The following is a 27,924-nucleotide window of genomic DNA, read 5'->3' as shown; positions in this document are numbered from 1 at the left end:
TGATTAAAGAAATCTGCATTTAGGGCTTATTGTTTTCCCTTTGGGCTAAAAAGACAAATGTTAGCAGGTGGCATGAGAACAGAAGGAGGGGTGCAAACTCTGCTGAGTTACAGAGCTCGAACGTGAAGTCCTGTCCCTGGAGTTTTTTGCCACCTCGGAGCTACTGGCCTGCCTCTCATTTGTCCATTCATTCACCTGTGTGGCTTCCAACTGGAGTTCAGTGCTGAGGACGCAGCCAAGTGAGGGAGATGGAGGGAGTGTTCATTTTAGTCGGGGAGACAGACCAGAAGATAGATCTTAATTTTTTGAAGAGCTGTACCTGCACATCCCATCTAGAAAGCATTAAAAGGAATACAGGATTTCTTTCTCCCAGTGCTGCCCACCTCAGTGGGAGGGAAAAGCTCCCCTGCCCCCAAACGGAGGCCATTGATACTATTTTTCTATGTATTTTTGAAGAGGTTCTTAATGTATGCAGGAGTAAATACAAATACATTTTCTTATTCCCCTGCCTTTAACTGAGATAGAGGCACATGACATTCTGTTCTGCACCTTGCTTTTTAAATTTCATATATTTTAAGAGATCCTGGTGTATCAACTTTCTTTTCTTGAGTATCTTATATATACTGCTCTACTGGTTTCTGGTTTTGGATATTGCTGTTCTGAAATCCGAAGGCAGCCTTATTTCTTTTTTTTGTTTGTTTTTTTTTCCTGGCTTGGAAAATTACTTGGCTTTCTTTTCTGCTATTGAATCACCATGTCTTCATTTTTACAATCCAGTAACTTCATTAGGATAGGTCTTGGTACCAACTATTCTAGGTTGATTTTCCCTGGCTAATTCTTCTTTGCTTTCAGGAATGGTTTAATAAATTGTACACAAATGTCCATATTGTCTCTGTTTGTTTCTTCAGAGGCACATGATTCGCTCTGCCTCCTCTCTCTTTTGCTCTCTAATCCTTTCTAAGTCCTTATTTACTGTTCATGTTGTTCACTCTTCTCATTTCTGACATCCTTCTCTCTCAGTGGGTTTCCCCACAGTGGCCTCCCTTCTGTGTCTTCCAATTTGGCTTCATTCTTTGATGCTTTTGGTTTTTCTTTCTACTCCTTCCCTGGGACTTACATGCTCACCTACCATCTCTATTGTTCCTCTTCTCTGGGTCCTCATACACCATTTTATTGTCTTTCTTCATAAAAGGGATTGTTTTACTTTAATTCATGGGATTCTACGCGGTCTACTTTTTCACCTGTTCCATCTTTCTGCTGAGTGTTCTGTGGTAAGGTTTGCTTTGCTGCTCTTTTCCATAAATTATTATATAAATAACATTTATGTATTTAATAAATATATATATTTATCATAGTTCATATATATATATATAAAATATCAACATGACAACATCTTTCAAAAAATAGTACTGGAATAAGTTAGATTTGAATGGCCTACCTCTTCAAAAGGCAGGCCTGCAGATGGAAGGAGGGGAAACTGTCTCTTTTTGCAGGCCTCCCAATGCCAAGGCACTCTGCTTCAGTGAGTCGCCAGTGACAGGCAGCTTCCTACAAAAATGGCTGCTCCTTGTTTCTTTTCTGTTTCCATGAAACAAATCGGGCCTGAGAAGGTTTCTCTCAGCAGCTGTCTCCATTTCTCCTGCTTGATCAAAGTTGCACTTTGCAGTGCCTCTTGCTCACAGCAAGAAAAATGCTGACCTGCTGCCCCTAGGCCACTGCTTTTTTCCTGCTTTCTTACTGGTTTTTCTACCTGGGCAGCTTCTGCTTGATCTGTGCCCTGTCCTTTCTTCAGATCCCTTAGTTCTTGCTGAACAGGACATGTTGGTCTGTCATTTCAGGAGGAGTCCCTCACCTATGAGAAACACATTTTTGATGTTTTTATTGGCCCTTCTGGGTATTCTTTTTCCATCGCTGTGGCTTCTGCTATATTGTTCAAAGCTAGGGACTGTATCTCTTTTCTAGTTTTACTGAAAATGGAATTTATGATACTTTTCTGCTGGTATTGTTGGTTATATATGATATTTAGGAGGGGAAAGAGAAATTGCTGGCTATATCGTGCTGCCTTGGTAGATAGCAGATCTCTAAAGAGGCAATTCTGTTCACATATACAAGTGTTTCTAGAAAGAGAAATAGAAATAGCTACTATTTTATCTTTGTGCCAGTCACAAGGTCCTCTGTGAGCCTAGAGGAGGTCCCTTGGGGCTTGGACCCCATATTCTCATCATGTCAAGTCACTCTAACCATTCGTGCCCTAAGGCCTCGGGGGTAGGGTGGAGACCATTTAGAGTGGTGCAGCCTGAAGGGTGGAAAGAGCAGTGAGTCAAACACTGAATGTGACAGGACTTGGACTAGCTCAAGACACCCTTTATGGTTTCAGGAGGCAGTTCTTCCTTAGACCTTGCTTGATTTATCCTGATCCTCTATCAGTCTGTCCACCAGAAGCAAGAGAGTGGGGATGCCAGGGGGCATCTGTTCTGGGCATCTCCAGGATCAGTCTGTCCTGGCCTCAGTTCCCAATGGGAGTTTTCAGTTCCAGCTTCGCCCTGTGCTCTCTTACCTGGACTCCAGGACGCTGGAGGTACTGCTGGACCCTTGGTCACAAGAAGGAGTTTGCTACCATCCTTCCAGTCAGTCCACAGGCCCATGTCACCACCCACTCTAGGCTGGAGGTGGGGGGAAGTGGGGTGGGGAGGAGATGTGGGGAGGAACTGAGAGGAGCCCGTGGTTCTCTGTGCTTGGGCTAAATCCACTCTCGGTGCCCACCTAACCTGCAAATGTAAGTGTACCAATGTCCCCTCTCACCTCCAAATTAAAGAGCCCATCTCAGCTTCCATACGCAACCCAAGCCAGCAGGATCAGCTCGCCATCCCAAGCTTGGCAGTTTTGGTCGTCCACCCATCATTTGTGGCTTCCTGTCCTATGAAACAGCAAATTTAATCTCATGTTTAGGGATAAAAACATGCACGCATGAATTGGTACTTTAGGTACTGAAAACTCAAAAACAAATTATGTTTGTTAATGCCCAGATTTGAATGTTGAATTTGAACAGATTAAATTGGACACACATTGCTAGTTAGGAATGAAGATTCATCTTATATGGCCCTAAAAATATGTTTTCGGTCACTAAAACTTCTTGCGGATAGAGGCTCGTTTGTCAGTCCTGCAGTAGTATTTGCTGGCCATAAAATGGTCCTTGGAATGTATGTAAGCATTGAGAGAATGTGTAATACAGTGAAATATCTTCGAGCAGATATACAGGAGATTTTCTAGATACACACATATTTATGTATGTTTGATTTTTATATATGTTTATGATTTAGAATTAGAGCTAATTATGCTAAAGTTAGTGTGTTTAATTCGAGCAGAGCTAATTCAAATATAAATCAGCTGTAAAAAAAAATCACACAGTCCCTTCATTACAGCTTACTTCCTCATTATTTCCAGGACTAGCCTGGAATGTCTTTTCCTTTTCAAAATCCTCCACGCACTGGAGCCTCGGCTCAAGTCCTGCTTCCTCCTGGAAGCATTTTCTGACTGTCCCCAGCCCTCTGAGCTCCTACATTAACAGAGCACAGAGGGGCTTGGCGGTGTTGAGTCTGCCCTCTGCAGTGGGATGACCTTCTGGGACTGACCGTCCCCAACCTTTTGATCACCTGTAGCTCTCAGACGTCCAGGTGGAGGTTGTATCTCTCATCTTGTCCTGAAGTACCTGCCGTTGCTGATTTTAGGTGAGAACAGGAATTAACATTTCTCCAGTTTTGTCTTGATTCATTGAGAACCTAGGAAGTCTGGTTGCCCATGAACTGCCAGTTATGATGTTAATTTCTGCAGTACTGCTCATCTCTTCTAGGTTCCCACGTAGGTAAATGCTTACCCACCGCCTAAGAAACAATTAATACCAGAGTTGGCATTTTTAACCCCAATTTTACATATTCAATATTTTGTCTTACTCTGGATTGTGGAAAATCTGTGGATTTTGTCAGAAGCTTTAAGAGCTTATTTCATCGAACTAACCTCCCTGCTCTAGATTATTCAGGGCGGAAAACGTAAGTGCGAACTCCACAAATACGCATTTACAAATGTTGTGCAAGATCTAAGTGTAGTGTTTTCCACATGAAGGATTATCATTAGAATCAAGAGAAACATTAAAGTCTTCTCAAATCAGGTCACTAAGAATAGTCTTAATGGGTTTAATAGGGAAACTTATCCATCTTTTCTTGTAGGTTGTACCATTAATTTTCAACTCCTCTTCCTCCCAGTTTAATGTCAGTATTTTAAGGTCTTTCAAAGATAGCTTTCTAAGAAGGACTTTATCAGCAAGCTCCTGAACAATGGGACCCTGATTCCTTTGCTCATGCATGTTTTTACATAAAATGATGCAATCTCTAAGGATAAGAGAACATGCATATATAATGATGTTTTAGGCACTGAAGACTAAAAACTGGAATTACATATAATAACACAATTTAATTTGAGCAGGCGCAACTTGGCTCAAATCTCTGTTAGATGATCTCCAATTAGAAATGGGGATTCATCTTGTATATGCTTTAAAAATCCCCTTGGGAAGCCCTGACTGTGTTTTCTGTCATAACAGTTGCCGTGGCTGGGAGTGTGTTTCTTAGCCTCCCAAGGGGAGGTGCTCCCCGCCCCTGAGGTTCCTCAGAAGGGAAGGCGGCTGGCCGTGGCTGCCTGCTGGGTTTTAAAAGCTAAATTTTCACAGTCAATCCTTACCACAAGCCCATGAGGTTGAGACTGTTACCATCCCCATTGTACAGGTGAAAGACCAGAGGCTTGGATAAGAGCAATGACTTAGGTGAAAAACAATCACTTGTATACCGGGAGCTGGCGTTCAAGCCCAGGGCTGTCAGACCCAGAGGCCAGAACTCTTAACTGCAGTGCCAGACTCCTGCGTATTCAGGGTCGGGGTGTGAGGGTCTGACCCCACATTCCAGCACGTGCTCTGCAACTTGGGGAGGAGGCGCTCCTTTGCTGTGTGTGAGCAGACCAAGTGAACACCAAACCGGGAATGCTTGGGTTGAATGTCACTTTTACTCTTGATCATCTGTAGGACATTGGAGGTGTCACCTAACCTTCTCTGAGAAACAACAGAGGAGAACCCGATCTCGCTAGCTGGCTTTGGGGGTCACTGCATGTGAACATGCCACACGCATGATCTGGATTCCTGTACTTTTCTGCTTGGTGGATCTGCACACACAGATCATCTCAGGGCACGTGCTGGACACTGCAGACAATTCCCATGCATTCCTCCCGTGAGGCTGTGAGCTCGTTCTGTCCTCACCTCCACCCTGCAGAGGAGGAAAGTGACAATTGGAAAAGTCACCTGTCCAGTCTCAGCTGGAGTGGCCAAGCTGGCATCTGAGCTCAGCTCTTTCCCCAGAGCCTGGTTTCTCTCTCGTCTCCCCAGGATTCTTTTGAAGCAGAATGGCTGCTTACTGCTCCTAAAACCATGCTAGGCAGAATCGGCCCTCACCTAGTTGAGTGCCAGCTTAGCCATACCCACGTTCCCACTGAAGCTAGAGCCTTGCCCCCCTCTCTGTCTTTTGAGCCCCTGTGGAGTGCAGCACCCCCTTCTCAGTGTTCCTGCACATGTACCCCCAGCACTGGGGCACATGCTGTGTGCTAGATACTCCACAGCACGAGGGGCCCGGCTGGTTGGGATGAGGCAGCTTGGTGTGCCTGGAGGCTCCCGGCAGCAGGAGGATGCCAGGGTAGAAGGAAGAGGCTGGATCCTGGGCGAGGCAGTTCAGGAAGGCTTCCTTGTATCTTCTCCATTCCAAGTTCTGCCCAGCACTTAATTCTGCTCTGAAGACGTCTCAGCTGGACCTTTTACAGGAGATGCTAATTGCAAACACTCTGAGTGCATCGATCCAGTGCTGCTCTGATTAAGTCATTATGCACAACAGCACCTAGGAGGACTGAAGGAGATTACTTTGAACGGGCCAGCACCCAGTCTCCATTTCTGAGAGGCCTTCCAGCCTGCTCCAGGGAGAGCTCCGGTCTGGTCCAATTCTTTAATTACCTTCGGAGGCACTGAAGTTTAAGTGACATTGTGATTGTTTTCATAGTCGCTTCTGCCTGAGCTAAGCTTTGGTGAGGCTAAGGTCGGGAGGGAGAGGGTCTGTGTGACAGGTGGCGGGATGGTATTCTCATTTGGCACTTTAGCTGCAAGATTTCATGAGTTACAAGAATGTAGCAGTAATTGGTTCCCTGGCAGAGGTTTACAGATCTCCTACAACGCCTACGTGTCAGATTTGCCATTTTCAGACATCCCCAATTGGGTGTTCAAATGTAGCTTCAGTGAGGATTTATAACACACAGACCCTGTGCTTGGCATGCTCGTTAGATATTCACACTATAGCTCTGAATACAGAGTGTCTATAGTCTGTCCCCACCTCTATTTTTTCTATCTCCTACGATTTTTTTTTTCTTCGTAAACCTGTACCCTCGGTATATGTAAGTTCCTGGGCTAGCGGTTGAATCGGAGCTGCAGCTGCTGGCCTACGCCACAACCACAGCCACACTAGATCCAAGCCCCATCTGCAACCTGTGCCACAGCTTGCGGCAACACTGGATCCTTAACCCACTGAGCGAGACTAGGCATCGAATCTACATCCTTATAGCGACAATTTTGGGTCCTTAACCTGCTGAGCCACAACGGGAACTCCTCTCCTACATATTTTTATATCTCAGGTCATTTCCTTACCTTTCCCTTCTCTAATCCTTGAGGAGGGCTTTATAGACTGTCATTCAGCCCCCAGAGCCAGCAATAAGCTGAGGACAGCTTGCAATACCAGCTATCACCCTGGGGAGCACCTTTCAAAGAAGCACAGGTTTCCTAGCTCCTGTCTCTTCCCTTCCCACACCAACACCTATTCTGAGCCTTCCTCACTAGTCCTTGGCTTTGTGTGAAGGAAGAGTGAGGGGCTGGGGAAGCTGGGGTGATGGGTGATGGAGGCGGGCAGAGCCAGGCTATTGACCCTCGTTCAGTGAAGGAGCAATCCCCTCTTCCCCGCTTCCCTGGGCTGTCTCACTTCTCCATAGGCAAAAACTTCTAGATCAGAGAGACCCCTCCTCTCTCATGACCCCACTAGCACAGCAGTGACTTCATCACCACTTCCTGCCATAGGATGTTGGCCAGTGTGCCCTTCTCTGTCCCATCAGCTGGGTTGCTCAGGAGGCACTCCTGGCTTTGTCTGGACACGGTATGCATTCAAAGTCAGTCTAGCTTACTACTCCTTAACGTTCCAAGCCTGGTGGAGGGGGGAGTGCCCAGGTAGAAAAAGCAATCACATTTTCTTCCCAGGGCTATACACCTTCCACAGAGGCTGCATGTACCTTATTTACACGTGTTTGTTGTGTTCTGTTCATCTTTTCCAAACAGACAGGGAAGGTCCACCAGGAGAGCACCAAATTCTCGGGGCCCTTCTCTGCCTGAGTGCTGTGCTCTCCTGGGGGAGGGAGCTGCCGCTTGTGCATCTGGAGTAATACACTGTGTCTATACTTTTCCCTAATGAAGCCCCAGTGGCTGTACAAATGATGCATGCGTCTGGGAACGTAACAGGAAGGCAGCAGGCTGGATGCAGTCCTTCCAAAGGACCACTCTTCCCACACCCAAGCTGATGAAGGCATGACATGCTCCCTCCACCTTCTGATACTCAGCCCACTGTCTTACCTATATCGCCGGCAGAGCTTCCTTTACCTTTGAGGGCCTGATGTTTCAATTTTCTTCAACCCAGTGTTGGTTAATGGACCACGTCTACTAATTGCTTCAGTTAGTACCGGCAACCCAATCAATCCAAAAGTGGGTCCAGTACCCAGGGGTCAGCACAACAAGATAATGGCCAAGATCCAATCTTTCTCTGCCCCTGGGTAGCTGTTTGACTTGGGGAGTTTGTAACCAGTGTGTCAGTGTCTGTTTTCTTTCAGTACATATATTTTGAATGACTATGTATCCATCTTTATGGTGAGTGCTGAGAATGTAGGCATGGGGAAGCCAGACTAGCTCCTCCCATCACAGAGCTTTTCCACCAGGATGAAGGCAGAGGTGTATCGCAGCCTGGGTCTCATGGACTTGTACTGACCTACCTACAAAATAAGCAAAGGAGAGATGTCATTCTTCATATCACAGGCATCTCCTCAGGCTTTAAAAAAAAAGCATAATAATAAAATTCTGACATATTACTGCAGACAATTGGGATATGGGAAGGGAACATCAATTTATCGAGTCCCTGCTGGACGCCAGTAGCTGTGAGCTATGTTTTTCTGATATTATTTCATCCCATTCCATGCAATGATGCTATGAGCTAAGCTTTATTATGCCATTTTGCAGATGGGTGAATTGAAGTTTGAAAAAGGCAAAAAGAGGGCTATTAGACTCGGTTAATAAGGATGCACTGAGAGCATTCTTCAAGCCAGGAGCAGAGCACATAAGGTGCTGTGTTTTACCTTGCTGTGATCTAGCAGGGCAGATGGACACTGAGCCAGAAGTTACAGGTGTGGTGAGTGGCATCTCAGGATCAAGATGCTGGAAGCATGTAAAAGGGACAAAGAGAAATACCTTTAAAGCAGAGATCTCATGGTGAAACGGGCATTAGCCCGAGAAAGAGAAGAGGTGTGCCCCCCGGGGAGCAGTGTGTGGAAAGGACAGTAAGGGCAGATGGAGAAGGTCCTGGAGGAGAGAACAGAGGCAGAGGCCAACACCACAGGTCGCACAGGCCACCTTAAGGAGTTAGGGCTTGCCTGCCCCGAAGTTGGGAGCCTCTGGAGTAACCGAGTGGGAAAGTGACTTGATCAAATCTCCATTTTAGAAAGGTCACTTTGGCTGCTGGATGGCAAAGGGAATGTGGGGAGCAAGCCTGGGAGATCAATGGGAGCCTATTACTGTTTTCCCAGTGGGAGGTCATGGTGGCGCCATGGGCTGGCAGTGGAGACAGCAGGAAGCAGGGACCTTTGTGTGGGGGTCCGGGATGGTCAATCCTGGATGTTTGCCCTGAGGATACAAGTGCCTGGCCGGGCCATTCTCTGACCACAGGGAGTCAGTGGATCTCAGGAATGTGGCCAATACATCAGCCACTTGAGATCATGGAAGAAAGATGAGTACCTCAGGAACAAGGGAGCAGATAAGACTGAGGAGTGGGATGCTGGGCAGAGATGCCTGGGAGGTTGAGAGCAATTACGAGTGAGCCGAAGCCAGAGGTGGGGGCAGGAGAGAAGAGAATGGAGAGGGCAAGGGAGGCAGGACCCTGGCTGCGCTCATCACTCAGAAAGGTGAGGCAGTGAAGGGGGGGTAGGTCCTGGCCTTCCTGAGTGAGCCAGCTCCTCTCCCAAGACTGCACCATCATTCCCTCCCCCAATCTGATGCCAGTGGCATGAGGACCTTGCTTCTCTCAGCAGGAGTCATAGACCATCAGACACCCCTCTAGAAAATCACAGGGATGTGTCCACCTTGGAGCAGAGTGTGGGATGGCGGGTGGCTGTAGTTTCATGGTTTTCTCCACACAGAAATTTCCCCCAGGAAGGAGCCCAGGGTGGGAGGTACCCTTTGGGTCCCCTATTTTGGAAAGCATTAGTCCTCCTTTCCTACCTTTATGGGGGCTGTAATGGGCACCTTAAAAGGCAAGCCTCTGTCTCCCATTGCCAGCCTCTTAGAGCTAGAATACCAAATCTGAGCAGATACTTCTCTGCAGGCTGTGGTCTTTGATTAGTTTTTCCCTGCGGGACATATCTGGCTCCAGGCAGACGGTGCCTGACTTCTTCCTCATAGGGACCATTCTGTTGAGGCCACTGTGCGTGAACAGGGCCCAGTAATTGAGTGCCTCCTATCTCCGTTTTGGCTTTCTAATCTCTCTCTGCCCAGGCCAGTGGCATCCTGCTTGCGGACTTCTCCCAGAGCCACAGATTTGCTCCTTCAAGACTCATAGTCCCGATTCCATCAGCCATCCAAAGCCTGCATACTTGGGGAAATCGGTGGGAAATTCAGCCGTCTTCTAAAGATACAGATTACCTGCACAGCTGTCAGGGCTTAGTTAAACATGACTGACTAATTTATCCTGCAGTGTGAGATGGGGATTCATTTCCTTTGCAAGTTGACTTGGCAATTTTCTCTGCTCCAGGAACGCTTAGAATAGATGGTGTTCATGGTAATCAGGAAGAAATAGATGCTATTAATTTGCCATTTTCAAACGGGAGATTGACTATAGAGCCCGCATCCCATTGTCCCCAGAAAAACAGACCATGTCCTTTCCTGTTTAGAGCTGTGCACTGTCTGAAAAGTCAGAAAAGGGGGCCTCCTATTCCCCAGAGGCTCTGAGCTGCGACCGATAAATGTGTTAGCCGAGGGATGCTCCTGAGGTCCGGTCCTGGTACCCAGCAGGGCTGGGCATCACCACCATCAGCCCCAGGTCCTCTTCCTCCTCCTCTTTGTGTGCGTAGCTGAGTAGGAGATGCCGGTCCCCAGCTTGAGCGGGCTCCTGATCTCCTTCCTCAGCTCATCTCAAAGAGTGAAGGGGACGACCAGAGGCAGGTTTCGCTGTCAGGATATCATGATGAACCTTCAGATACGAGCAATCGCAGGGGGACAGCTAACTTCCTCTAGCGCTCCCCATGCAGCATTCTGCCATGATGGAACTATTCCGCACCTGTGCTCTCCCGCATGGAGTCACTCACTAGGCAGTGTGACTGCCGAGCACTTGGATGGGGTAGATGCAACCTAAGGAAGTACATTTTCACTTTTTAAAAAAATGGTCTGAATCTGAGCCGCAGCTGCAACCTATGCCATGGCTTCAGCAATTCTGGATCCTTAACTCATTGCGCCACAGCAGGAACTCCCTAAATTTTAAACTTTTGTTTCACTTTAATTCATTTACATGAAAATAGCCACCTATGGCTAATGGTGACCCTATTGGAAAGCACAGGTATCTACATTCTCCCGTTTCCTATGTGGCCAAGCCAGTTTCGTTGCAGTGCATTTATCTGACTGGTTTTCTGAATGCTGTGACATTTGCTCTAAACTTACCTATGAATCTTCAATTTAAGAAGCAAAATAATAGTAGTGGTAAGAAAATGAGCCGACACATGCTGAATAATTACTTCACTAAGCACTCTCTATCCTTTGTCTAACTGATAATATTTGGGGTTTAGAGATGGGTAAGCAGAGGTGCTGAAAGAATAAGTGGCTTAAGTTTGAATCACCTGGCCGGTCAGTGGTAGAGCTTGGATTCACTCCAGGCTTTTACACCCCACTGCCTGTCAAGACAGTCCTCAGGGCCATGTCCTGGCTCATGTTTTCTGAGGTTTTTTTGGCCACACCTGCAGCATGTGGAAGTCGCAGGGCCAGGAATCCAACCTGAGCCACCAGAGAAACCTGAGCCATAGCAGTGACAATGCCAAATCCTTAACCCGCTGAGCCACCATGGAATACTCTGGCTGGAATTATAAAATATAGTCCTGTCCTGGTTGTTGAAAGCCAAATATTGTCTTGAAGTATAAGCAGTGGCCACACACTCCATGCTTTATAGAGTTTGGGCCTGGCTCCAGGCTCAGCAAAGATGGACTTTCCTGGAAACAGACATGGACTATGAAAATGAGGAGAGAATCTGTATAATACCACTTTCTCCTGGAGAGGACTCATCCCTTCGCCAGGCAGATGGGGCTGATCACCTCTGTTGAGTGAGCCTGTGCTGACTGATGCTGGGATCAGAGTTTGAGTAGGACCCTCTGCTCATTCGCGCGTGCCCCCAGGCCTTCCAGTGGAGACCCTGCATTTGCTGGGGTCTCTCTGCACTGATAGATTCTGGCCTTAATCCATGTCTTTTCAGTGCCATAAAACACTCACAACTTGGCTATGCATTGTCATGGTGTTTTGCTTGGCTTTGCAGCCTGACTCCTGCAGCATTAGAATTTAGCAACAGTGACAATCATGAGGCGCACTTCTTTATTGCTTTTTATTTATTTGGACGTTGGCTTCTCAGGTTTCTGATTTCTTTTCCTCCAGACGTGAACAACCACTAAATGCAGTGCTAGTCTCTCTGCCTTTGGTCATAGCCCAAGGCCTGGACCCTTTGTCCAGAGTCTCAGGATCCAGAATTAGGCTAAAATCAGGCAGCCAGAGAAAGTCATCTGCCTTCTCTGTAGGATCATCCGTCATTGGTGATTTCTCCCCCACCCTGATGTTTGCCGTGAGACTGTTAAACACCCCACCCACCCATCTGGATTTGTTTCTTGTTCTCAGAAGGAGTATTCCTTGGCCTTAATTACTCTGTCATACCCTAAGAGATGAACTGGATACTTAAAGATGGGCCACAAATAGAAAGGAATCTTCCAGGAGTTCCCTTTGTGGCTCCACAGTTAACGAACCCAACTAGGATCCATGAGGATGCGGGGTCGATCCCTGGCCTCACTCAGTGGGTTGAGGATCCGCCATTACCATGAGCTGAGGTGTAGGTCACAGACATGGCTCGGATCTGCGTTGCTGTAGCTGTGCTGTAGGCTGGCGGCCACAGCTCCCATTGGACCCCTAGCCTGGGAACCTCCATATGCCTTGGGTGTGGCCCTAAAAAGCGAAAAAAGAAAGGATTCTTCCAGGGAGAAGGTATCCATCTGTCCATAGGAGGAAGTCAAGTGAGTCTGTTCAAAAGCCAGAAAAATAAGCCAACATCCACAAGCCCAAATGTGGGTGAAAGCACACTTGAGAGTCCCCATGACTGGGATCTTCTGGTGCCCCAGGCAGCCTTTCCCAGGAGCATTAGCCATTCTTGAGTGTTAATCTCTTGGCATGAGTTCAGTGGAAAATAAGATCTCTGGCAGACTGCACTAGCGAGTATGATCAGGTTGGCCAAAGGGACCCGTGGCGGTCTCTGGGAGGCTGGTGCGTGACTGCGAGGCTATCCCAGCTTTCACAGCTCCAAGGAGTCCAAGTTCAGTTGTGCACAGGGCTGCTTGCCCTGAGAGCCTCAGCCCTTGCTTTGTCACACTCTCCCTGTGCTCGCAGCATCCTTGGGGCGTTTCCATGGTGGGGAAGCAGCTGAATCCTGGTTGGAGAGGAAGGTCTGTTTGGAGCTTGGCTTTGTTGATGGTACCGCATGTTGAGGGCGGATAAGCTCACAAGAGGCGAGAGCCCACAGATTCACTGTGTCTTCCATCTGCTTTTCTCCAGCCTGCACGGACAAGGAGTTGAGGAACCTCGCTTCCCGGCTCAAAGACTGGTTCGGGGCGCTTCATGAGGATGCCAACAGAGTCATCAAGCCCACCAGCTCCGACGCAGCCCAAGGCAGTAAGACTGCATTACTCTTTACAACTTATTTCATTTTAACACCACCTTTCCTCAGTTACTAGATGTTGTTGACTGACCACCCCTAGACACTGTTATTAAAAGAATACCAAGTTAAATATACACTGACTTGAAATATGCCCCAATTTTGGAACTATGAAAATATGGGGAGGGAAATGCCTTAGAATCAAGAAAATACAGCCTGTATTTTTTAAAGTCTGATTACAGAATTATCATGTGTTCGGGGCAGATCTTTTTGAAAATACATTTAAGTATATATGAAGATATAAAAATAACCAACTATTGTGTATAAAATAGATAAGCAACAATATACTATAGAACACAGGGATTTATAGCCATTATCTTGTAACAACCTATAATGGAGTATAATCTGCCAAAATACTCTGCTGTGCACCTGAAACACAATATTGCAAATTAACTATACTTCAGTTAAAAAAATATATATAGAACCACACCATTTTGACAACTGTAAGTACGTCATGGCATGTACTTGAATTTTTTTCCTTGCCGCATAGAAAATATATATATATGTCTCTGTGGATATGTATGCATACATGCACACTTTGCAAACCGTTTTATGGTGTTCCTTTATCATGGCTATGAGTATCTGTCTATTGCTGGGAGTATTCTGCTTTGTAATAGCTACACAGAATCTCAGTTTATAGATACAGTATCCTTTATATAACTAGACATGTTTTGGGGAGCTTTAAAGTACTTCCTAAGGTTCTGCTATTAAAAGCAATACTGTAGCAAACATCTTTGATCATTTATCTTGATGAACATTGGTCAGATTGCATTTTGCTGTCTGTAGACCTTCTCCCAGACAAGTGTCCCCTCCTGCCATCCATGAATTGGCAGAGATGATACTCAGAGCCTCTTGATAAGCTGGAGAGAAAACTAGAGTGGGTCTGCATGTTTGCACCTTGATGGACCCTCTCACTGCCTTTAACTCAAAGGCCATTAGGGGAGAGCTTCTGGACACTGTGGCTGGGTGGCCTAGCATCTTATTCAACCATACAATTGTTCAGAGACATAGAGCTTTGCCACAGCCTTTTCTGTGAAACAGTTTTTATATTGATTTGTCAAAATATAAAAAACACATGTTGTTTAAAGCCGAGAGTATCTTACCCCATTCCTGATCCCACACTTGTGTGGGCGGGATGCCTGAATGTAACGCTCTTGGATTGAATTAAGTAGATAAGAAGTGACACTGATAACTGACAGGACCCAGAGTTGAACCAGCATCTGGTGTGCGGCCCAAATGAGAACAGTCGTTTTAATTTCTGGGTCATTCTTTGCTGTTCATAGCCAGCTGGAGATACTGGTAGAAAATACTGACCCAGGGGACAGTTCTGTCACCAGTTTGGATTTTTTACTTTTAGGGAAAGAGAGATTCTGGGAAGCTAATGCTAAGTGTCCAAAGAGTGGGTCCTGGTGGTTGGACCTGTGGGCAGGAGGGGGTGGTAAGATTGCTTCTTTCCATTCCTGCCAGTGGCTTCCTTGGGAGTTCATGGACACTGAATTCACAGACAGTCTTCCCAAGCTCTTCCCCAGGATCATCCAGGAGTCGCTGAGCCCAGGGCCTTTCAGTGAAGCGTAGACTGATATGAAAGAGCTGCTCCTCGCAGCCTCGGGTCCCAGGAGGCTCCTTCTGCTGACAGCCGGGGAGCCTGCAAGAGACCCGCTCTTGGTCACAAGCAAATTGAGTCCCCAAAGACACTTTTAGGTTTGATGTCCTGAAGCACTTGAAGTGAAAGGATATAAAAAGAATGACACTTGGTTTTAGCCCCACAAGGCACAGGAGGGAAAGACATTTTTATCAGTCCAGGAGTTCTGAAGGAGCAACTGTGGAGCCCTAGAGGTTTCATGACCTTGGGCCAACTAGGAGGACTGCTCTGTTCCCTCTCCACCCATCTGGGTATCAGAGGCAGGTGTCTCTTTTCTAGAACCTTCCAAACAGGTGTGGGTGGGCTTGACCTGAGGCTGCTTCCCAGCCAGCACGGCATTTCTTTTTGGTGGTCAGTCAGCAGTATTAAATCCTCCCTTTCCCATGTATTAAAATGTATTAAAATGTAATATCCTATGGCATTAATATCCTATGGCATTAATATCCTATGGCATTAAATGTAATATCCTATGGCACTGATGCCTATTACATAAAATATTCTGCACAAAAGTGCGGCGCCATTTAGTGTCAGAGTAAATGATTTTCCTTTATTCAGCTGCCCCCGAGGACATCATCATCAAAGATGGTTTGTCACGACCTTCAGTCAAAGAGGAGCCCATTATGTCCTATCATCTCTTTTCTTGAAAAAGAGGGTCTTTTCCAAGAGGTACTTTAAGATGTCAAAATGAATACATTTTCTTTCCTTTTTTTTTTTTTTTTTTTTTTTTTTTTCTCTTTTTAGGGCAGCACCCACGGCATATGGAAGTTCCCAGACTAGGGATCAAATGGGAGCTGAAGCTTCAGGCCTCCACCACAGCCACAGCCACAGCCACAGCAATACTGGATCCAAGCTATGTCTGTGACCTACACCACAGCTCATGGCACTGCTGGATCCTTAACCCACTGAGCAAGGTCAGAGATCAAACCCTTGTCCTCATGGATAGGCAGGTTTGTTTCTGCTGCTCCACAATGGGAACTCCAGGAATATGTTTTCAAATAGAAAGATTTTTATGTTTGAAGGGGTAAACCTTGCAGTTGCTAGAAAACCTCTCTCGACAAATTCTTCTGTTGGGCACTTAGTGTGTGCCTGTGCTGGCTCAGATGATTAGAAGGGAATGAGGCAGTCTTTGTCCTCAAGGAGAGTCTAATTTATAGGCTCTGATAATGAGGAGAAGCACAGACTTCTTTAAGGGCTCAGAGTCGAGGTGCGACATTTAGTTGACTGGCTGCTGGACAGTGAAGACCCTTTTGTAAAAATTCTGCTTTAAAGGGTAGGCACGCTTTGCCCTGCCTTGTATCCTGCCAACTAAATGGGGGTTTCTGATGAACAGGCTGTAGGTAAGAACCCCTGGAGGGTCCATGGACCCCATCAGGATCCTCATTTAGTCACTCTATCACCCCTGCATGGCTCATCCCTAAACTTGGCACCCAAGCCAACTGAATGTCCTTCAGGCAGGAGGGTCATGTCTCCTTCGAGGCAGAGGCACTCCTGGGAGAGGAAGGGTTGACAATGTAGCCCCAAGGTTAGACCACCTGGGCGTGCATCCCAGCCTCACAATTTTTTTTTTTTTTTGTCTTTTTTTTGCTATTTCTTGGGCCGCTCCTGTGGCATATGGAGGTTCCCAGGCTAGGGGTCGAATCGGAGCTGTAGCCACCAGCCTACGCCAGAGCCACAGCAACTCGGGATCCGAGCCGCATCTGCAACCTACACCATAGCTCACGGCAACGCCGGATCATTAACCCACTGAGCAAGGGCAGGGACCGAACCCGCAACCTCATGGTTCCTAGTTGGATTCGTTAACCACTGCGCCATGACGGGAACTCCCCAGCCTCACAATTTTATGACCTTGGGCAAATAACTTAAAACCTTGAGCTTTCTGGTTTTTTAAATCTGTAAAGTAGAGAGGATAAAGCATCATTTTATAGGACTATTATAAGGACTCAGTGAGATAATTAAGTATAAAATGCTTAGAAGGGTAACACAGAGGTGCACTTTCATCATCCTTTTCTCAGGAAAATAAAACCAGACCTAGAAATCCAGATTCTAGAATACTTTGAAATTGCCTGGTGCTTTGGATCCTGAAAGAAAGATGAGTTTCCTATGTGGAACCTGCCTTCTCTGGGGTTTGTCTACAGTAGTCTTCAATAATCCCGAGTGTTCAGCCAAATATTATTATTCGAGTGCATACAGTTTCCATTGTAGAAACAAATAATTCTTTCAAAAAACCACCCCTTTCTTCCCCCCCGGGAAATAAGACAGAAATTATTTTCTGAGTCAATTTGGATTCCATGTCATGTATCTCTTGAGGGGACTGCAGAAAAGAAGGATGGGGAATAGAGGCAGGTACCTGGCTTGTTTTCCCATTAATGTTCAGACTGCTCGGGTTGAACAGTCCTGTGGGATGTAGTCAGTGCTTTGGGACTGTGCCACCTCGGTTCATTTCATCACCATCCTCTTTACAGCCGTTTCTTCTGTTTGGGTTTTTCAAAAATTTTTTTTTCTTCTAAATTGAAAAGCATGGTTTATAATATTATGAATTAGTCCTCCTATTCTGTTTATATGCTTCTTTTCAGGCATCCCCTGTTTCAAGCAAGTCGGGTAAAGGAGAAACCCCTGTTTACATCACAGATAAATTAACATTGCTGATCTGTTTCCCTTAGAACACACTTCCTGCAAATGCTCCTTTCTGTTTTGGTGCACTTGAAAACGTTTCATTGAAAAGCCCACCACCACCACTACATATTCTGATAGACTGTGGCTGGGATTGCGGCCTGTGGAGGGGAAAGGCATTGGGGAGGGGAGGATGTGGGCCCTGGGCCTCTGTTAGGGGCAGAAAGCTGGGGAGTGAGCAGACCAGGAGAGATGGCTTGGTGGCAGCTGAGATGTGCCCTTCCCTTGGCAGGGTTTGACACCAGCATCCTGCCCATCTGCAAGGACTCCTTGGGCTGGATGTTCAACAAGTTGGACATGAACTACGACCTCCTGCTTGACCACTCAGAGATCAACGCCATCTACCTGGATAAGTACGAGCCCTGTATCAAGCCTCTCTTCAATTCGTGTGACTCCTTTAAGGATGGCAAGCTCTCCAACAATGAGTGGTGCTACTGCTTCCAGAAACCTGGAGGTAAGGCAAGAGGGAGGTGGAGCCCAGAGGCTGGGCCACTGTGGCAGGCAGGGAGGGGCCATTTATCACCCCTGGGGAGGCAGGCAAATGGACACAGCCAGAGGATAAAGCATCCTTCCATCTAATGGGTGGCCCAAAGGCTCTTTTCCCCTAATCCATCCCCACTGAGAGCGCAGCATGATACAGAAAACCTGTGAGCTTGATCAAGGAGTCTCTTATTCCAGTCCTCCTCTTGGGAAAGTCTTTTCACCCTTGCACCTCAGCTTTTTCATCTGTAAAACGGGTATAGAAACCTTTGCTCCCTAACTCTCAAGGTCATTATAAGATTTCTTAACGTCTTTGGTTTCTGTACATTTTCTTCAGATAAGGTTCTTGTGTATTTTTGTCTTTATACTAAGACGTTAGAATTGTTCTAGTTATGTGTATTACAAGTTTTTTTTTTTCCCAATTTTGACTTGGTGCATTTTCACTAGGGAGAAATTTGAAGACAGTAAAATTCTCCATCTTTTATTTTAGGGCTTCTTAGAAGCCATAATACAGTTTATGTTAAGCTTAAAAAGGTATTTCCCACTGTGAAGGAGGAAAGCAATTCTCTTTTGTTTCTTTCAGTGTCTTTTTTGAGTTTTTGTCTACTCATCGAAATCTTTCATGACTTTGGTTTTGTTGTTGCTATGCAGTCAAGTAGGGTCCCCGCCTCTACCCCTGGAGATGGCTGTCTCCTTGTTTTGGGTTGTTGATTGACCAACCCATCTTTCTCTCATTAATTTGAAATGCTTCTTTATCACAGATAAAACTCCTATATGCTCTGTGCATATCTATCTACTCCTGGGTACTCTCCCTATTAATTAGTGGACATGTTTTATTATTTAGCGTACCACTCTCTCCTGCCATTAATCTTTTTTAGGAATTTTCCTGAATATTCTTATGTGTTTGTTACATATCCTGTATGTGTGAACTTTTTGAATTTTAGAGTCTGTTCATACATTTAAAAAAAAAAAAAAAACAACAGTAACTAACTTACTGTTGTTTTTTTTTTTAGAGTCAGGCAAAATTAGATTAATCTAGAGAGAGTTGATAGCCATGTAATATTGAATCCTTTTATCCTAGAACAGGCTCTGTCTCTGAACCAGTGGAGCTGCGCGTTTTGTTCGCACAGATACTCTTCCCTTGTGTTTATTGTTGTTACCAGTGTAAACGAAATCCATTTTTTCCCATTATGTTTTCTCACTAGTGGTTGTTTCAATATTAAATTTGTTCCTGGCCACCGTACTAAATTCTCATTTTACTTGTGAGAGTTATTCTGGTTGGTTTCCTTGAATTTTTCAGGTGTGCAGTTATATTACCTGCAAATACTAATAATTTTTTTCTCTTTTCAATTTTTATACCTCATTTCTTTCTCTTTTCTAATCACATCGGCTAGGCCTTCCAAATCGATGGTAGATATTAGCCAAGTTTTTGTTTGTTTGTTTTTTACTTCAATAGAAATGATTGTAGTGGTTCAGCATTAAGCTGAATGATAGCTTTGGCTTGAGCTCATACAAAATCATGTGGCTTAAGCCCTAGGGTTCAGGTGAGGGCTGAGTGAAGTGAAGCCTCAGTGCTAATGCTTCACCTGGAGGTGTAATGCCAAGGCCCCCAAGGAGGAGGTTACCTCCTTGACCAGGAGATGGAGTTGGTCCCCTGGCCACGATGTCTCTGGAAAGGCTGCCCTTTCAGCAGCTGCTGGAGGAAGCCGGGAGCCCCACCTGAGGCATGGAATGGCATCCCGGAGGGGTCGAGCTTTTATTACAGTTGTTTCTCATTTTTGTATATTTCTCTCATTTTCTTACATTGGTTTCTTTCTCTCCCTCCTCCCTTCATGTTAGGTTGTGTCAACTAAAAAAATATGCACAACCTAAAAGTTGATGCTGATGACCTAAACCTGGGAGGGAGGCAGCATCTCAAGTAACCTTGAGAAAACTGGTCCAAGGAGGTGAGGGGGGGAGCTAGGATATAAAGGAGTTTTACAACAAAGGGCAGGTAGTGAGAACAAAAGATTACTGCTAGTAACAGACAACTAGGTATCTCAAGGTAAGGAATTTAGTGCTTTTCTATGTACGGGTAGGTGCAAAGGTCTGGACTCACTGAAACCATTCCTTTAAATGCACCACCCCTACCTGGGGCTCTTATCCTGTGTTTTCACATCCTGAGTGGCTGCAGTCTGATGGCTGCTAGATGGCAGGTATTCTTTGTTTCCTTTCTGGAGGTGGCTGCAAGGGCTGATGACTGTGCCATCTTGGGTTTACCGATAGGGAAGGCAGTATTTTATTTCTCGGTCTCCCTCCCTGACCCAGAATCAGTTTGGGGCGTTCTATTTTACCTCCACCTTTCTTATTCCTTGTAATTTTAATGTATGTCCTTGAGGCTGAAATTTTTCTCCAAAGCACTCCTTTAACTACAGACCATAGGTATTGATCGCTTGTTGTTTTTATTATGGTTCATTTGTAGATATCCTATAATTAAGGCTCAAGGTAGCTTTTTAGCCCAATACAATTTTTAAAGAGCACTTTTAAACTTTTCCTGTTGACTGCTTTCGATATTATCCTTTACATGTATTGCCAAGTTTTAGAATTGATGTCAGAAAGTCTCAGGTGAATTAGATTCCTTGAATTAGTCCCTGAATGTTTGAAAACATTTCCTCTATGCAAAAGCAAAGATGTTAAGTATAAACGCCCCTAGAATCATAGTTTGCTTTCTTGATATCTTTAACATTACTGTCCTAGCACTAGATGCAGCTACTGAAAAAGTGAACCCACGCTAATCTTCTCCCCTTTTAGGGGTGATGGCACCATTTTTGCCTGGAGGCCAAAAGGATTCTTTACCTTTCAAGGATATGAATTTCTTAGGACATGTCTCAGTTTTGCTCAGTCATGATCACTTTTTCCGGAGACACGTTGTGTTCCTTTGAGCCCTAGAATTACAACGTTCTTATCCCGTGTTTTAGTCTCTTCTCAAGGGCATCAGTGCCGTGGATGTTTCCCATCAGTTTCTTGCTTCACATACAGCCTTCTTTTTTTAAATGATGTAATTTTCCTCTTAATATCATTTATATCCTTGAGCTTTTGCATCTCTCCATTAAACTACTCTTAAAGAGTCTCGCTCTCTCTCTCTCTTTTTTTTCTTTTTCATTCAAACCCTTGTTTTCTTAGAGAAATCTTAGGGATTTTTTTCATCAGGAGTGTTTTCCTGTTCTTGCCTCTGTTTTTCTTGCAGCATTTTTCGTAGGTCTCCGTCTTGATTCACTTCCCCTTATCTTTCAGTAAGTAGAGTTTTTTAAATTACTATTGGACGATTTGAGAAAGGGGGCTTGACCACTCGGAACTTTCTTCCTCGTAAGCTGATACAGCGTGTACCTGAATGACTGTGAGGTTTCTTCTCTTCAAGAGCAGTCTTCTCATTTCCTACAGTTTCTTCTCAGTGTTTCTGCACAGCGGCAAAGCTGACCTTTCCCACTTGTACCGACCTCCTATAGTAGTTGTAAAGATTAAATTAAGACAAAATTCTAGAACATTGTGTGGGATAGCCTAAGAAGTCAATGGGTGTTCCGTAGCTGTCATAGTAAATGCTGCCTTTAATCATCAAAGAAGGAATTTGATCATTGTGGTGGTGGTTGTTTTAAGCTGGTGTGTCTTTCTCCTTTCTCTGAAATCATCTTATACCCAGAAGTCCACAAAATGCATTTGATAGCCAGTGTCTCTCAAGGAACGAGCAGCAGGGTCAGATGGATGTAAATAGGTGTTCAGGCACTTTCTGCAGGCCCCGCACTGGTACACACAGAGGTAGTAGTACAAGTGCCCCAAGAATCAGAATGTCCTGGTCTGTACTGGAGGACCAGAGGCAAATCCTACTTCCCAGAGCCACAGCATCTGCCAAGGCAGGTCATGGTGAAACTGGACTAGTGAGGTCGCCTTTCATTTAGCTTGGAGTAGAAGTCCAAAGGGTACCACACACTTTCGTGTGCCCTACGGAGCCCTGCGGCTCCCACTCGATCAACCCTTCACTTGAGAATTGACAGTTTCAAGCTTGTTCCTGAAAACATGTTCTCTTATAACTGAGGACTTGGAGGCTGAGAGGGATCAGGAGACGGGCCTCAAGTACTCGGCTAGGAGGTGGCCGAGCCAGAGCCACGGTCTCACTCTTCTCTACTCCCTGTCTCTCTTCCATATCTTCACGGTTCTCTCTTGAGGCCTCTGTTTTACTTTCCTGGGGGAGTAAGCCATGATAGCATAAGTAGCCATTCCAGTCCTCTTTTGAGCCTGCAGCAAGACCTGAGGCACAAGAAGTATTTGTCCCAATCTGTGGATTCAGTGCATGTACCTACTAGTGAGCTTTCATCCTGGTTTCCAACTCGTAGAAATCTTAGCTGTGAAGAGATGTTTTTTCTTAGTGGAAATCAACAATGAAATAACTTACTAGATGCTTGGTATTTGCTTGAATTGCTGGTGGGAAGAAAGATCCCGATACGATGCAAGTAGCCCCCAAATACTCTTTCGAGTACCTAGTGACAAAAGATTGTTTTTTAATTAGGAACACTAATGGCCTGAATTTGTTTTGCTGCATAGTAACAGCATATGCAGTAATCCCGCTCCCAGGTGTGTCATTGTCTACGGTGAACATCAAGAGTGAAGCCGATCATTAGAGATTATATCCCTTACCATCTGGAAACTGACTTTCATAAATTATTTTTTAGGTCTCCCTTGCCAGAATGAAATGAACAGGATTCAGAAGTTGAGCAAAGGAAAAAGCCTGTTGGGTAAGTACCATTTCTTGCCACTTATTTAAAAAACTAATTAAACCATCCACGTCTCTTGTAGTATTGAGCACAACAATGGTTATTCAATTAGGGACCAGTGTTTTGTGAAAGAAATGCCTCATTTTACCTGAGGCAGGGTTCTTCCAGGAAGCTGGTAGTATGTCATTGTCAACAGAGAATCAGTTAGCTGCAGGCACCATCGGCCAGAGGAGAGGGCAAAAGGTCAGCCCAGGACCAAAGGGCAGCTCACCAGGGCTGAAATCAAGCACCATTTCTACTGCTAACTTGTCCTTGATCTTGAGCTCCAATGGACCTTGGCTTTTTCTTCTTTCAAGTATGGCCATTAAATGGAACTCTCAAGTGTTCCTTCCAAAATTATGAGGGCTTAAGTTACATAATTTCTTAAATTCCCCAGATCAAGTCATCCATTAAAGGAGGAAGATGAGCTGAATCCCTTTTAAATTTATCAGACAGGGTCCAAGGACTTGAGTGAACTTAAACACATTTCTATTCCATGTGTGTGAGCCCTGGACCCTGTCTCTACGTTTCTGCTCTTTGTCCAAATGTTGAGGTGGAAGCAGATGGGCGATGTGTGTTTTTTCCTGACACGCCAATCTGGGGCCGAGGTAAAGGTCACAGATGCTGGCTGTGGCAGGTTCCTATAGCCCCGTACCTTCCTTTCTGCAGCACTCAGACCAGGCTGTTGCTGAGACATCAGGGACACCTCATCTGTTTGCCCAAATAAAGAGCCTGCATTGCTTCCCTTGCTTTTTAAAAAGAGAGCTGACAGCTGCAACACAATAATTCAGAATTATTCTTAAGCATTCAGAAGCAGGTGCCTTGCCTAAACAGCCTGCTGTTTCAGGCATTTATCTATTTATTTACTTGAAGGGAAATGGAAAGTGTCTTTTTGCAGACTGTGAAATGGAGATGGTCCGTGAACTCTAGCTGTTTCTCGTTATCTAATTTTTGGGTCACCTCAAAGTGCATCCTGTTTTGTTCCTTCTACTTGTGAAAATTATTTCACCCGCTTGCCTTAGACTTTCCACTATTTGATAACACCCTTTTTCAACTCACAAAAAATTCCATAGTTGTGACTTGGACCTCTCTGGGTGTAGGTTCTTCAGGGTGAAGACAAAAAGCATCTTTCTGGATCTCTCTTCCCTCAGGCTTTCCAGTGCCAGGACTTGTGCGTTATGATCTGAATCTTCCACAGGGGAGGTTGTTTGGGTTTGAGTGAAGTGCCTTAGAGAACCAGTAGAGTGCTATTTTTAAAAACTGACTTTTGTTGATTTCTATCGTAAGATAAGGATATCCTACTGCTTCATTAATAGTGAGATACTTGTAAGGTATGGGGTCCGAGATAAAAGGTCTCACCATCTGTTTCCCCAGCTCACAGGAGTGAAGGGCCTACCTTTGTCCTTCCAAGAATCCCACCCAGTTTAAAGCTCACTTTCACACATCTCCCCACATAGGGAGATAATTCTGGCTGCCTCATAAAAATACCATTTATCTGCTTACAAGTTATTTTTCGCATGGGGAAATCTCCTAATAAATGTGTATTCAGGGGCATTCATATTCAAAAATAAAACAAGCAGTAACAAATTATAATCAGTTATAATTACTACCTACTTAGGAAAAATGGTAATTCTATTACATTATAAATATAGAGCACACCTGCTTCTTACTAACCTTGGGGCTCAACCCAGTATGCTTTTTTTTTTTTTTTTTGGTCTATTAAGTGCTCTTGTTTTCCAGTCGGAGCTCAAGGAGGAGGATCAGCATTTCCTCAGCTTTCTGCTTATTCTCAAAAAACTCTGAATTTTGGTAATTGAATTTTGGTAATTGAAAGCATCTACTCTTTGCCCCCCTTCCTCCTGTTCACTGAAGACTCTAGGTACTGCGCACTGACTAAACTCCTAAATTAAAGTCTCGGCCCCGCTTCTCAAGGTGGCATCAGCCGACTTACCTGTCTCTTAGGAGTGGTTTCTGGGGGCAACTTCCTATCCCTGATCTCATCTTACCTCTGAGAGCCACATCATCTTGAAATAGCCTGGTGAGCAGTGTTTGAGTAGTTGCTCCAATCGGCTGGATTTGGGGTTACCGGCTCTCCTGCCACTCTTCTTTCTATTCTGTGAAATAAAAGGTAACCTTAAAACACAGTCACTCTAACAAAATCGTAAAGCCAGAGGGGTAATAGAAACCTCCGTCTTCACCAGGCTAATGTAGCTAAAGTTGAGGTCACGCCGAGGAGAGTTCTCCCATAGTAAATGAACACCCAATCGTCAAACACGCACACACCCGAAGAAACACAGAAACGACTGGTGAGTGAGAATCAGATTGGTATCGCTGATTCCAAATGAGAAAAAGTTTCTCATCAAGGTGCTCATAGGAAATCCCTTTAAATTTATCTGAGAGATAACCCAGGTGTGACGACAGATATTCTCAAACCACAGATTCAGTAAGTTTACTCATCCCAGACTTAACTGAAGTCTCATTAAAGGTTTTAATATGCAGAAGACATCTCCAGAAGGAATTATTGAGACATAATTGTGGAAAGAAAAATAAGGCAGGCTGCTTAAATGTAAATAAATTTAAACTATAAAAATGTTTGCTAGTAAGGTAGAATTAAAATTTCAGACCATTGGGGTCATTGAGAAAAATGTGTCAAGTTTCTGGTTTATTCAGGAATAAAAGAAAAAAAGATTAGATATTATTAGGAAAATATGCTTCTCTATGCATCTTTTAATAATGTAAAGAGAATAGTTTTTAGACTGATGGAAAAAAACATGTAATAAAGAAAATTTGCTCATTTCACAAAAAGCAAGAAAAGGCAAAATAGGAAAAACAGTCATATCTATAATCACAATAAATGTAAACGGGCCAAACTCATTTATTATGAGACAGACTATTAAGATCTGACAAAAGCAAACACTTTGTTTTGAATTCTAAAGAGAGGTAATGCCATCCTGCTAAAGTGTTTATTATGTCATCAATTGGCATAACCATAACTTTAAAACAAAATGTGAGAGAATTTTAAGGTGGAACTGTCATACCTACAGAAACTTCAATACACCTCTTCTTAAAACTTACAGTTCAAATAGACATATAAAATAATTAAGTAGCATTCATATATATGTATGTGACACAGGTGTGTATGTATACATATACATGTATGTGACACACAAAACATGTGTGCCATGGATTATGCCACTCAGCACATCTCAAAAATGAATAATCATATTCATTTGCTACAACACAAGTAGAAATCAAAAATGAAGTTACTCAAACCATATACATCTGGGTTTTTTTTTAAATAGTTAAATATGCAAATAAAAATACAAAACATTTGGACATGAATGAGAATGAAAGCATTGTGTGTCACAAACAGAGAAATGACTAAAATGAAATTTAGAGGAACAGTCATAGCTTCCAGTGCATTTCCGGGGGGTGGGGAACCTAAAATTTCAATTCAAAAAGTTATCTTTACAATTAAGACTAAAGCAAAAGGAAACAGACAAGCCTTTGACAAAATGGAAGGTACAAATACTGTCATAAATTTAAATGTGGGATGTGATCTCAAAATACAGGAGAATACTATAAACTTGTGGCTCTCAGATGTCACTGTGTATCAGAAACACTTGGATAATTTATTAAAGCAGTTTTCTGGATCCTACCCTCAAAGTTTTTAATTCAGTAAGGGCTGAGGTGGGCTTAAGAGTTTCCTTTCTAAAGATGTTTCCAGCTGATGTGTAGCTGCTGGTCCTGGGCCCAGACTTTGAAAACTATTGCTTTAAACCAACTTGTAGCAATTAAGAAAATCTAGTGGAAAAGGATACTATGAGTTGCCACATTTAGGTCATGAAAAAAACAAGACCCAACTAGATTTTAAAAAACATGAATTTAGATCAAAATACTGTTCTCGCCCCCTAAAATAGGCACCAGGCTCAAAATGTTTTTATAGGCGAATCCCTCATGGAAGGGATCATTCTCATTTCATACAAAATGTTTCGAGTATTGACAGAGAAAAATACTTGAATCACTTTATGAATTAGTTGCTTTGATTCAGAAATTGAAACAAAACCTTATCTCTTAGTAACATAGATACAAATGGATCAGCAAGTTGAATCCAATATATCATGACCAAGTAGTGTTTATTCTAGTAAAGATTTTTTTTAATGTATCACTCATTAAAAGGATTTTTAAAATCATATGACTCTCTCAAGTGTTAAAAAAAAAGTTACTGAATCAGGAAGAATAGAAAATCTGAACAAACCAATTACTAGCAGACCGAAGCAAAAATCAAAGGAAAGACCAAGAGTAGATGGTTTCACTGGTATTTTACCAAACATTTAAAGAATAATTAACACCAGTCCTTCTTAGACGCTTCCAAAAGATTTCTGAGCTCATTTTATAAGGCAGCATTCCCTTGGTACTAAAGCCAGAAAAGACACATCAAGAAAAGAATACTACAGGCCAATATCCCAGCTGAATATAGATGCAAAATTTTTCAATAAAATAATAGTAAACTAAATTTAGCATCACATGAAAAGGGTCATTCACCTTTCAAGTAAGATTTGTCCCTGGGATGCAAGGCTGGTTCCACATACACACAACTCAGTCAACTGATTCATCATATTCATGGAATGAAACAAAAATATTATATGATCATTTCAATACGTACAATAAATCCATTTGACAAAATTCAGCATCAGTTTATGATTAAAAAAAACTCTCAACAAATTAAGTATTGAAGGAATATACCTCAATATAGAAAAGGCTCTATATGAGAAGTCCACAGCTAGCATCATGTTCAACAATGAAAGGTTTAAAGCTTTTCCTCTAAGATCAGGAAAAATACAAAGGTATCCACTTTCACAACCCCTCTTCAAGATAGTACTGGAAGTCCTAACCAGAGCCGTCAGGCAAGAAAAAAATAAGTCATAGAAGCGGTAAAAGATTTTTAAACCAAAAACATTTCTAAATGTCAAAATAAGACATTGATGAAAGGAATCCCATGTTTGTGGATTAG

The 27,924-nt window shown here is 43.9% G+C and overlaps 1 protein-coding gene and 1 long non-coding RNA gene across 5 annotated transcripts in view; one reads left to right on the top strand and one right to left on the bottom strand.

Moving 5' to 3' along the window:
- The window catches only part of SPOCK1 (SPARC (osteonectin), cwcv and kazal like domains proteoglycan 1), a 514,699-nt gene that overhangs the window by 478,283 nt on the left and 8,492 nt on the right, over positions 1-27,924 (top strand). For both annotated transcript variants that reach the window (XM_003354287.5, XM_085014638.1), the window contains 3 exons: positions 13,175-13,291; positions 17,879-18,100; positions 22,830-22,892. In XM_003354287.5, coding sequence (XP_003354335.2) covers positions 13,175-13,291; positions 17,879-18,100; positions 22,830-22,892 — 402 coding nt within the window. The remainder of the gene's footprint in view (positions 1-13,174; positions 13,292-17,878; positions 18,101-22,829; positions 22,893-27,924) is intronic.
- LOC110259494 (uncharacterized) overlaps positions 4,451-27,924 on the bottom strand; it is a 498,951-nt gene continuing 475,477 nt past the window's right edge. Inside the window, exons 4-7 of one of the 3 annotated variants that reach the window (XR_014838829.1) lie at positions 24,917-25,024; positions 10,659-10,729; positions 7,694-8,106; positions 4,451-5,306 (exon numbers count right to left, since the gene is read on the bottom strand). This is a non-coding gene — a long non-coding RNA (uncharacterized LOC110259494). Of the gene's footprint in view, positions 5,307-7,693; positions 8,107-10,658; positions 10,730-19,920; positions 22,638-23,969; positions 24,138-24,916; positions 25,025-27,924 lie in introns of those variants that run through there. The other 2 variants (XR_014838827.1, XR_014838828.1) reach the window with 2 other exon arrangements.

The sequence above is a fragment of the Sus scrofa genome, chromosome 2 (genome assembly GCF_054392235.1).
Source record: "Sus scrofa isolate SSC_HxYL_T2T_F1_AM1 chromosome 2, Sscrofa_HxYL_maternal_Yorkshire_Landrace_v2.0, whole genome shotgun sequence".
NCBI classification, from domain to species: domain Eukaryota; kingdom Metazoa; phylum Chordata; class Mammalia; order Artiodactyla; family Suidae; genus Sus; species Sus scrofa.
Note: the sequence above shows the minus strand (reverse complement) of the source record. Positions and strands in the feature narration are given on the sequence as shown.